Source organism: Bemisia tabaci, chromosome 4 (genome assembly GCF_918797505.1).
Source record: "Bemisia tabaci chromosome 4, PGI_BMITA_v3".
In the NCBI taxonomy this organism is placed as follows: Eukaryota; Metazoa; Arthropoda; class Insecta; order Hemiptera; family Aleyrodidae; genus Bemisia; species Bemisia tabaci.
Window position 1 is genome coordinate 45388613 of NC_092796.1, and position 12201 is coordinate 45400813.

At 40.0% G+C, this 12201-nt stretch overlaps 1 protein-coding gene across 1 annotated transcript; it reads right to left on the reverse strand.

Annotated features, from left to right (window-relative positions):
• Nucleotides 1-364: 364 nt before the first annotated feature.
• On the reverse strand, nt 365-10990 carry LOC109038077 (uncharacterized). The gene is made up of 3 exons (XM_072299630.1): nt 10523-10990; nt 7149-7511; nt 365-645 (listed from the first exon to the last, which is right to left on the reverse strand). The coding sequence occupies exons 1-3, from the start codon at nt 10587-10589 to the stop codon at nt 365-367; spliced, it is 711 nt and encodes a 236-aa protein (XP_072155731.1). The 5' UTR covers nt 10590-10990.
• Between the last annotated feature and the right edge of the window lie 1211 nt (nt 10991-12201).

Consider the following 12201-nt stretch of genomic DNA (forward strand, 5'->3'; position numbering starts at 1 on the left):
ATGTGCGTGTTGGATATTCAAAAATTGAAGGAGCTCTCTGCGCTGTGAGTTGATAGTAGCGGCTTGACGCAACTATTCGTGTCCCTTGGATGTGCGTGTTGCATGTTCAAAATTGAAGGCCTTTTCGGTTTTTCTCACTTTTTCAGAGATGCATGGGATTCGTCATTAGTAGCACTCTCATATACTTATGTAGAGATATTGTTGCCGTATCACTTGATTTACTACCAAGGACAGTGCCGCCCCCTGATTGGTCAACGAATCTCAGGATGTCATGGACCACTAGTTCCAGGGGTACATGATTAGGTACACATTTCGCTTTCGACGAAAGGAAGAATGTAATTTTGAGACGTTGGATCATTCAAAATCAAATTATACAAATCTTAGAGGGATTAGAACGAACCTCCGTGCGGTCGGCATTGCGAGTATTCCAGTAGTAATTGAAACACGATTCCGCTTCGCTTTCTTTTTGTTTCATCAGTTTCCAGCTGGGAGACTCCACAGCTGTCGCCAGGATACAGAAAAAAGCGATCGTTGAAATAACCAGTGCTATCAAATTCAGTTGAAAGTAAGTTACGTATATCCCCACACTGCACATGAATGCCTGGCCAAGAGGGATGGCTGCTATGTAGAAACTTATCAAAGCACCTGATGAAAAGAACAAACAAGATACATTTAGAGAGGTGTTTTTCTTTTGTAAAACGCTGAGGAAGCTCAACGTTTAGTTGTCTTTGCAGAAATAATGCGGTCAGATCGCATGCGGTCTATCAAAGAAATCAAGCCTGTTCTGACGGTTTGTTCTTCATATTTAGAATGGCAAAAACACGGAAAAAAGTATTTAGTATTTAGGTACGCCACTCAGAAGTTTATAGGTTAAATTAATGCGAATTTTTCGAAAAAGGGGCAACTTTTTGAGAGGCGGTTTATTGAAACCGCGAGAATGAAATGAAGACACACCGACTCAGGTTTTTTTAAAACATTTTCACGCTTGTGCGGTTTAGTGTTGCGTATGGGTAAATGCACATACACGTCCACGCAAAAATTAATGTCGCAATCGCAATTAGAAGTATTCGAAGCAACGACACCAAAAAACTTTTTCTTATGCTAAATCCTGCACCTACTGAGCAGTTTACTGAGCATTCTCATTTTTCCGAGTCTTTTTCATTCTCACTGATTTTATCATTGTAAGTACGATGCAAGACTCGGTTCTGTTTCCCTTCAGCGGGCCGATTATTGAAATTGATAGAAAAGGAAGACAGAAGGAACATGAAGCAATCATAATAGCGGAAGCGGGTGGTTGCAATGGACAACACTGAGAAAAATTTTTAGTCAGATCAACCAGAAAACTACTTGATCCGATGAGACTACTCCAATGAATATTTCCCCGGAATGGAATGATTCTTGAGTCAACTGGAATAGCCAATTATATTTTTTCTAGTTGAAGTAACTGGAAATTATCCTTGTTTTAAATGGATAGAATCCTTGCGGTAACTGGAATTATCCTGGAAATAACTGGAAAATATCCTTGAAATGAAGGGAAAAATTACTTGGTATCACTGGAAAATTTCCAGAGACTCTGCCCCTAGTGTCTGGCCTTTGAAGGCATGTAAGTATTTATTAAATAAAATATACTTTCAGAATCACAAAATTACGGTCATCTAATTTGATTTACATTTACACAGGATATATTGCCTAAATTCGTCGCGCATTAAATTTTGGGACATACCTGGGGATTGAACCCGGGGATTACCGATTCGTAGCGTAACACCCTAACTGTTACGCCATTGCACCCGATATCACACACAGACGAAATGAGGAATGTTCAGCCACTGCGATGTTTGCGATATTCACCTATAGATGCCAGCATACTAATTGCAAGAAGCTCAAATAATTATGATATACTTTTTAATTTCGTATGCATGTCTTTTCTTTTGCTGTGTGGACAATGAACTCTCAACATTCACATAAAACCGTTACAAGTTTCTGAGCACTTCAGGGAACATGGAATTCCAGTTACGGTAACAGGGCTTTCCCATTTAGCATAACTGGAAAAAATTCAACAAGATTAGTCCAGTTGATTCAAATGAGATGTCCCTTCACATCAAGTACCCTATCCATTTGGATCAACTATTTTTCGGTGTTAAATTAACGTAGAAAAGTTCCAAGTAGACAGTTTCGTTAAACTAACTGTTCTTTTTTTCTCCACGAAGGAGGTAGGTAATAGACCAAATAACGGCAACCAACCAGAGACTCTATAGTTAGTCCATTATTTTCTCCCTTACTCTATCCCTGCTAAAAATGTTCCGTGTGGATGATTTCCATGAAGTTGATTTCCATGAAAAAATGACACGGAAAAATGGAACAGGAAATATTTCCATGTGGCTGATTTCCGTGTGGCTGATTTCCATGTGGCTTATTTCCATGAAAATTTTTCATGGAAACGAAATCTTTTCCGTGAAAGTTTTTCATGGAAACGATTCATTTCCGTGACAATTTTTCATGGAAAGAAAACCATTTGCATAAAAATGATCACAAGAAGGTTTCAGTACCATCCAAATTGCTCACGGAAATTAAATAAATCTTAGAATCAAGACAAAGGAGACAAGCGTCCCAATGGGAGCACATGATATTTGGACCATGCAGACATGCTCAGTAAAATAGAAAATGAACAAACAACACTCACCAACTCGCTCAAGTCTGTAATCCACTGGGTCAGAAAAATCCACTTGAAGACAATGAATCCAAATTTCCGATTAGAACTGGTGCAGGTACGAAGGAACTTTTGAAAACACGATGAGTGCATTGTAAAAATATCTAAAGCACTCTTTAACGTAAGAGAAAAATTAGCACCATGATTTAATAGCTGATCAATACAGAACACCACTCTCAGAAAAGCACTGACACAACACGATTTTCAGTTTAGTTTTAGAGGAGAAAGCATTTTTCAAAAGATGCGACATCATAGATCCACAGCTTAAATAATTTCACGATTTACTACGATCATTGATGATATTAAGGTAGCCATCGATTCTCTACCCGACGTTCCTTCCACACATGACAGGAAACATCTACAGGCATAGAGCAAATGGCACTGAGCAGCAATGTACATCTGATAAGGCAAGCTCCTGGAAGTGTCGATCTGCAAAAATACAAAGCGGGAGACAGATCATCAAATTGATCTACCTATGGTTAATGGCCGTCCTTGGAGACAGACAATAAACTACGTAACAATATATCAACCACCTTTTGATAACAGAACGAATTTAAAATGAGAGCAAGACCCTTCCTTATGGAGGGAGGGCCAAGAAACATTTAAAAACGGAACATTTTACTACTGACAGGTCTGAGCCACTGAATAAAATACATTCCACCAGTCAATAAAATTTTAAATTTTGAATGTTGATGGATAACCTGATTGCCAGTATACATTGAGTTAAACGTTGAAACATCTGATACGTAGAGCGGTTCATTCTCATAGAAGCTTTCGTAAGTAGTTCCAGATAGGTACTTTAAAATTAGACACCGGTCAAATGTAGTACAAGAGAGGAAATGGGTGCAACAAAACTTTAATTGTCCTTGATTCTTTTGAAGACACAAGGAAAATGCAGGCAGTATGAGGATGTTCCAACAGACTACCTATAGCACTCGCCTGCAAGAGTTGGGAAGTTTCTACTTGTGATGAAGTCCGCGGATAATAAGATTTGCACTTAGAGAGTGCAACAGAAGATCCACCATCTTGATTCTGGTCTTTCCCTTCAATGCTAAATAGATGAAAGATTATCTCCCTTCCCACGGAAGGAGTGGATAGATTTATTAGACGTAGACTCTTCGATCAACTTCGTAACCACGGTTAGGAATAGCACATGGTAGTAAATGCATTCGCAAACCAAGAGAATAGAATTCACAATTACCTCGCTCGTTAGAACATATCGACTGAATCGTAAATCGGCAAAGAAAATTAAACTCGAGTTACTTGATCAGTATAGCTTGACATGACAAATGTGTAATGTAAGTACAAGGTGACAGGCTCATACTTAGGTGTGTCCGTCGTCAAGAAGTGAAAGAGAGATAATTTACCTGTGTTCGATGAAACTGAGTATAGTCAAGTAGACGCCGATAATACAATCGATTCTTCGTTAAGAATCATGAAAAGTAGATCAAATTAAGTTTTCATTTTGAAATTCACGGCATGGCATGGCTTGGCTGGCTGGGTGGATTGAATTGAACAATGGTCCGGAGTTCCGAGTGCGAGTTGGACATCGAACAGTTGGACGAGGGACCATTCCGCGGTTCCGCCTTTTGCCTTTTTATCGAGGTTGCGTATGAAAATGAGTGAAAATCAGCCGCTATAATGATTATAGAAAGCCAGTTTTTGTATTTTAATCCTTTTGAAAACATTTGCCTGATAATTATTTAGATAATAAATACAACCCTGGAAGTATCGGCAAGGAACGATTATTCCAGGAACTAGGAACATCTTCACAAAAGTTAGGTTATATTTATCTCTCACATCACCACATCACCTCAAGTAAGTAATTTAATGAATAATTTTTCACTTTCACACCTTTCACAAAAGAATCAAGGACAATTAAAGTTTTGTTGCACCCATTTCCTCTCTTGTACTACATTTGACCGGTGTCTAATTTTAAAGTACCTATCTGGAACTACTTCGGAAGCTTCTATAAGAATGAACCGCTCTACGTATCAGATGTTTCAACTGGTTTCAACTCAATGTATACTGGCAATCAGGTTATCCATCAACATTCAAAATTTAAAATTTTATTGACTGGTGGAATGTATTATATTCAGTGGCTCAGACCTGTCAGTAGTAAAATGTTCCGTTTTTAAATGTTTCTTGGCCCTCCCTCCATAAGGAAGGGTCTTGCTCTCATTTTAAATTCGTTCTGTTATCAAAAGGTGGTTGATATATTGTTACGTAGTTTATTGTCTGTCTCCAAGGACGGCCATTAACCATAGGTAGATCAATTTGATGATCTGTCTCCCGCTTTGTATTTTTGCAGATCGACACTTCCAGGAGCTTGCCTTATCAGATGTACATTGCTGCTTAGTGCCATTTGCTCTATGCCTGTAGATGTTTCCTGTCATGTGTGGAAGGAACGTCGGGTAGAGAATCGATGGCTACCTTAATATCATCAATGATCGGAGTAAATTGTGAAATTATTTAAGCTGTGGATCTATGATGTCGCATCTTTTGAAAAATGCTTTCTCCTCTAAAACTAAACTGAAGAATCGTGTTGTGTCAGTGCTTTTCTGAGAGTGGTGTTCTGTATTGATCAGCTATTAAATCATGGTGCTAATTTTTCTCTTACGTTAAAGAGTGCTTTAGATATTTTTACAATGCACTCATCGTGTTTTCAAAAGTTCCTTCGTACCTGCACCAGTTCTAATCGGAAATTTGGATTCATTGTCTTCAAGTGGATTTTTCTGACCCAGTGGATTACAGACTTGAGCGAGTTGGTGAGTGTTGTTTGTTCATTTTCTATTTTATTGAGTATGTCTGCATGACAGATGTCATCCATTATTACTTTGCATGATGCATATTTAGCTGAAAGATTCTCTTTACACATGCCTAGTGGAAGATACATGTGGGTTTGGAACTGCTAACATGCGAACTTTGAAAAACTACGCTGCTATGGTATAGAAAATCCTACAAGTCCAAGAAGGTCTATGCGCTGATATCAATTACATACTGACATATTCCCGTCAAACAAGTTCCCATGGCTGTCATAGATGGCCTGCCCACAAAGTATGTCTGAAAGGGTGGCCCTAATTTTCATCAGGGAGCTTTGAGTACACCATGTACTTTTTAAGATTATTGTGCTTATTATTGCTTTCACTTGAGTGTAGATGTAAGTACATACTAAGCTTTTATCCATCATACATTTTGGCACATTTCTTTGATTATTGAGCTTCATAAAATTTCAGGTACTTGATTTTCAGGGGCTGAGATCGAAATCATATCATTAAAAAAAATTGGTTCCAGCAATTCTTTTCAAATTCTTTACAAAAAAATTTAGAGGATTTAATAACTGAAGATAAAAACATAACATGCTAAACACTACCTTCTGATGAAAAAGTACTTAAGTGATGACCAAAATTGAGACTTTTTTCGATCACCCTGATATGGGGATCTTCTTCACCTCCTTTCTAAACATACGCCTGAGAAGAAAAAATTTGACTGCTAATGCAACCCGCAACAATGATCGTATAGCTCTTCTTTCGGTTTTTTCCTTTTTCCCTTCATTCCCCCCCCCCCCCCTTCCAAAACTTAAGATTTTTCCTTTTCATGTCATAATGAGCCCATAGCACAGAAGTTTTCAAAAATGATTGGAATTCACGAAATTTCATTTTATGAAGTTACATATAAAATCTTGCATCTCTGGTTTGAACCGTATACCGAGTATAATTCCTTGGCGCGCACCTTGCGGAGCGCCTTCAACATCGTAGTTATGCTTCAAACGCGACACTCACGCTCCGATGTGTAATTTTCGCATGTTGCGCATGTCGGAGCGTATGTCCAGTTTAGAATTGCCCAAAAATTGAAAGATTTTAAAGCCGCGAAATTCATGTTTAAATCCGCAATTTTTATTTCCATGCCGAACTGAGAAGGGGATTTTCAATTCCATGAAGGCTTGATGGAAATGACTTGGTTTCCGTGTGAGTTGCATGGAAGTGTTATGAGTTCCATGTCGAGCTCACAAGGAAATATTTTCATTTCCATGAAGACTTGATGGAAATGACTTGGTTTCCGTGTGAGTTGCATGGAAACGTTATGATTTCCATGTCGAGCTCACAAGGAAATGTTTTCATTTCCATGACGGCTTGATGGAAATGACTTGGTTTCCATGTGAGTTTCATGGAAACGTTATGATTTCCATGTCGAAGGACATGGAAGTCAGACGATTTCCATGAAATCACATGGAAATCGGGTCATTTCCACGTGAATCCACATGGAACATTTTTAGCAGGGATGTCTATTGGAGCCACACACATCAACCAATAGGATCGCTCCATACTTCCTATGTTTTCTTTGTCTATCGATTTCAATTATCAGCCCACAGAACTGAGTCCCAGCACGAGTCTCTCTTACTCCTCGCATGATAAACGAAATGAAAAAGGAGGAGAGGAACCTCTGATGTATTTGTCGGCGATCTCGGCGATGAAGATGGGTCCGATGATGAGCTGAATACTGGAGCCGAGTCCGCCGATGAAGTTGCCGGCCATCAACCAGAGAGGAGACCGGGCGAACAGGATGAGCGCCCACGCAACGATGTAGACCACCGCGGTGATGAGCAGGTTCCTCCTCCGTCCCTGCCGGACCAGCATGAACCCGAAGAGAATCGGCAGAAGACACAGGCCTAGAGACCACGTGGAGGCGATGATCGAGATCTCGCTCTGGTCCACGCTGAACCCGGCGTCGCCCTCCAGGAGCTGCTCGATCGCCAACGACGGCCACGTTGCGAACTGCCCGAAACCGAAGGGTAAGATGCTCACTGAAAACGTCATCATTTCATGTGCTAAATAACCGTTGCCAACGGATGTTGCCAGTGTTCGCCTGGGTCGAATATTCTTGGGGTGCTGATCGGCCGTGATAGCGAAAAGAGCAGTAAGTGCAAAAATGAAGTTTCGAGGAAACGGGCTCAGAAGCTTCTGACCGGAAATTTCTATCACTAGACAAGGTACACATTTCAGCATTCTGATACACTCTATCTGATACATGCTTCTTAGCCAAAATTTAACGTAGAACACGATGCGCACAACGAAAATTACTGAAATTAACTCCTTACGAAGATATTCAATAATTCTTGATGCGTGAATTCAAACCACCCGCTCTTGGAAACTCAATGCTCTACGTGATTCACATCGCTCGCTAAAAGTTTATCATGACAGTCTCTGCAAAGCAAAAGTCTGGCAACCTCAATCTTGACGCTTTGGCTCAGCCATAGCGAATTGCTAATAGTTTGAACAACACCTGGTGGGAAATGAACATTGCTTGATTGAGAAGATTGCTGAAACCGTTGTAGTGCGCGATTTGACTCACGTAGAGCTTTGAGTTTCTCGTGAGCGGACACTTCAAATTCCTTGTAACCAATGTGAAATAAAAACGTTAATATCTTCCTGAGGATTTGGTTTCAGTCATTTCCGTTGCGCAAATCGTGTTTTGCGTAAAATTTTGGTTGATAAACATGTATCAGAATCTTTTAATTCGTACCTTGTCTAGTGGTCCATTGCCACTGATCATTCGAAAGGCTCCTAGAAATCGTTGGATGATTGAAGATCGACTAGTTTTATTTTAATTACATGAAAAGGGCGTTTTCCATGTTCATGCTAGGTTATTGTTTGGCAAGACAGCCGTAACTGATATCTACCGCATGCTTTCGTGGTTGCGTTTTGGACGCACAACAAACACATTTTCAGGATAGAAATTGGCAGAGGAGCGCGGTACTATACTTGAAAGCACTTTTTCATTAGCTCTCTGGAGGAATATCGTCACTTACTGCTGTCTTGCCTGAAACTGCGCCATTTTTTGCGCACTTACGGCTTTCTCATATGTCTTGTTGCCATGAAAATAAGATGAATTTTTCTGTTTTAGTTATTTCAGTGATTTCAGCTAAAAGAAATTAGACGAATTTTGAAGGAAACCCGATTTCGAAAATTCGACCCTTACTGCTCTCTTCGCTATCACGGCAGTGATATACGTTTCTGGGGCCCCCCTATATTATCTGAAGGTCCAATTTCTGTATAGGTGGTTCAAGTTATGGGGGCCCCTGCAGGAGTCTTGCCGGGGCTCCCTATAAGCCACCCGTTAGAATTTCTGGGGTGCTTAAGCACTCTACCACCCTTGGCCAGACTACTCCTGGATGTTGCAAGTCACTAGCCATCCTAAGATTGCCCTGGTAAAAACTGGCGATAGGAGCTGCCTTTCAAAATACCATAGGAGTTCTTATAGCCGACTGAAGAGGGCGATAGGAAATCATTAAGCTGGCTGTAGAAAGTGGAAAAAATCATACGGCCGGGCTACACGAAGCGATAAAAAATTATGCAGCCCGGCTATTGTTCCTATCGCCGGGCTTTACATTTTATCGCCTGACTGTCGCTTTTTCGCCATCGGCTGCAGAAGGCTATAAGAAAGTGAGTAGAAATTCTTGTGCTTTGTAAATCCTTAAGTTTGTACGGAATCACCTTAATATTTACGAAGCGCACATTATATTTTCCTTTAGTACATATTTTTTTTCACCAATTAAAATGAGAATAGTCCATACAGAGTGTGCAAACATTTCAAAGTCATGAGTTGAAAAACGCTGACTCCGCGAGATTAAATATTAGAGCCTAACACAAAGCGGCGCACTGGCGCCTACAAACCTAACAAGGATACTTCACGCATTGCGCAATGCGTGAAGTATTCCAGTTAGGTTTGTAGGCGCCAATGCGCGTTCAGCGCTGGCTGCCCGCCCGTCGCGCCGCAACGTACCGCGGCGCTTGAAGCAACTATTTCACACCAGAGGTATTGCACAGTATCATACGAAATTGAAGGCGCTCCAACATATTAGGAATGGCAGGCATCCTTCTAAAGTGCGGAGTTTTCCTCGCAAACTAAATCAAGATACTGCGGCCCAGAAAGAGAGCGGTAGTCCAAAAACTCACTAAGTCCTAGCATCTGTAATTAGCAACGTTTAGCATACACTTTATCGCCAGGCTGTTGCTTAATCGCCATCGGCTATAAAAGGCTATAAGAAATTCATTTGCCGGCTACAGAAGCTATTGGAAATCTTACAGCCGGCTGTAGGTCTATGGTATTTTGGAACACAGATTATACTGCCAATTTTTACCAGGGTGTTCCTATGATTCTTGTCTCGAAGAGAACCCATCCCAGTTGATCTTCGAGAATACGGCGCACAGATCAAAAAAATTCGGTACCTATGGCGGAAGTTTGCAATGTCGCAAACCAAGAAACTTTCCTTTTAGTTTCACAGTTGATTTGCGGATTCCTGTAAGAGCGAGCTTCTCTGCACAATTACTAAGCTTTTCGTCTGCGCTATTCAATACGATGTTTCAAACTTGAAGATAATTATTCAGCATTACAAGTACAAAAAAATGCAATAGCATTTCGCCTCCATTATTTCTGTGTAACTGCTGAAGCTGCAGAGACAATTGATTCATATTTACGATCGACGCACCTAGTAATGAAGGGTTTGTACCCATGTCTTAGTCATCGCAAGTAAATGTGCCCTAGAAAAAAACAAGTAAAAACTACCTAACATAAGACTCTTAGCGTTTTAAAGTCAAATTCTCTTTTTTATTTCGAAATGGTCTGAAATTGAGCCAACAACCAAATTCAGAGAAGAAATGGAGGAAGAGCGTTATAATATTTCTTCGTAACGTCTCGACGGAACATAGATGAAAGTACGCTCTCGTTTCTGAACGAATACGACTACACATTTTTTTTACTAGATTGTGTGGAAGAAAATATTAACCGTATAGCATAGCAATCTCTTGTACTTACCAGAACAGCAAACCAAAATCTGTCGTAAATACCCCTTGTTCTCTGATATCCATGCTGACGAGATCATTTCAATGAGTAGGCCCACAACAAGATCTGTTCATACAAATAGTGATACTCTATGCGTCATCCACTCGTGAGCCTAGTGTCTTCATGTTGATTTAATGCACTTTAACTGACCACACACAAACACGGCAATGAAAAACTTACACAACTCCATTGTTTAGGTAGTTTCCCGTCAATTCCGTTGAAGGTTAAACCAAAGATATGACATATCTATCCGTCCTCGAGACCAATACCTGTAATTTTCGTCTCGCTTTCTTAAAATTTCGTTTAAAAAAAAGGAAACACCCAACGCGCAATTAAATACTCAAGACTGATTCCTACGGAACACCACTAATAGTAGTAAAGGGAACATATAATAATAGCACATATTCCTTAGTGGTATACATACCTTAGTATGGTACGAGATACCTTGATTCACAGACAGAGAACCATTAGTTCATATATGACTATTAGTGGTGTTCCATATGAACTAAGTACTAAGTATTGGTTTATGAAGCCATAAATTCTTCTTTGTATTACGGTGCGACGCGATGATAAGAATTTAGGAGTTATGCTGAGAATAGAATTGGGATTTAATGGTTCAACTTCCAATCCATCGTATTTAATGTAAGTATCCTCCTCTACCAGACAAAATGTTACTACAAAAGGACATAAAAATAGGTACTTTTCTTGAGGTCATTTTGGAAAAGATCTCGATGCTTTCGCCCCGTCTCACTACTCAAGTAGCAGAGGTTGCAACAACTTGCAACAAAATCGTTTGATTCTTGCAACTAATAGATTGATGTGCAGATTGCCTACTCTCTCCCCTGAAGGAGTTATCATTGTTGGAACTAGTTGCAATTAAGTTGAAACATGTTTCAACTTCAAAGTATTGCTGGTTGCCTATCTTAAGATTTTAAACAACTTTGGTGCAGCAATTTTGCAATGTCAGCAGGTTGCAACTTTGTCTTCCGATCAGATCGCCGAAATTCGGCACTTATCGACCAAAAGTTGACCGAAAGTTGCAACGAGTTGCAACTAATATCATCATTGTTTCAACATTTTGCAACTTTTACATTGAAAAATGCTACTTGCATTTCCAACCACTTACTTAGGTACTTGCATTTTCCAACGAGCAAAGTTACTTTGCTCGTTGGAAAATAAAGAAGCAGAAACATATTTAATAGAAGATGCTTTCATTTCCTCATGCCGCAATCACACGCTGAATGTGGCTTGAATGTGGAAGTCATCGGCCCGATGCCTGAATTTTGCGCGTGACGCGCAAAATTCAGCAACGATTCTCAGCGACCATCGGATAATGTCGGATTTGTCTGAACTATTCGAATAGATTTGATACACAATTGGATGAAAATAACTTGAATTAGTGAAATTTCAGCTGTTGAGCGCTTACTGTTAACTGCCAAATTCAGCGTGTGATCGCGGCATCAGGCACTAATACAAGAAAGCCATTCCAACAACAAAAAATGTTGAACAACCAAGCAAATCGTTCTCTTGGTTCCAAAACGTTAAAAACAGAAACAAAAGAGCGATATTGACGCCAATATCAAAGTGCAACTATTCGTGACTGAAGGATGTCCGTATTGCATGAGTAGAAATCGAAGGCGCCTTGGCAGTTC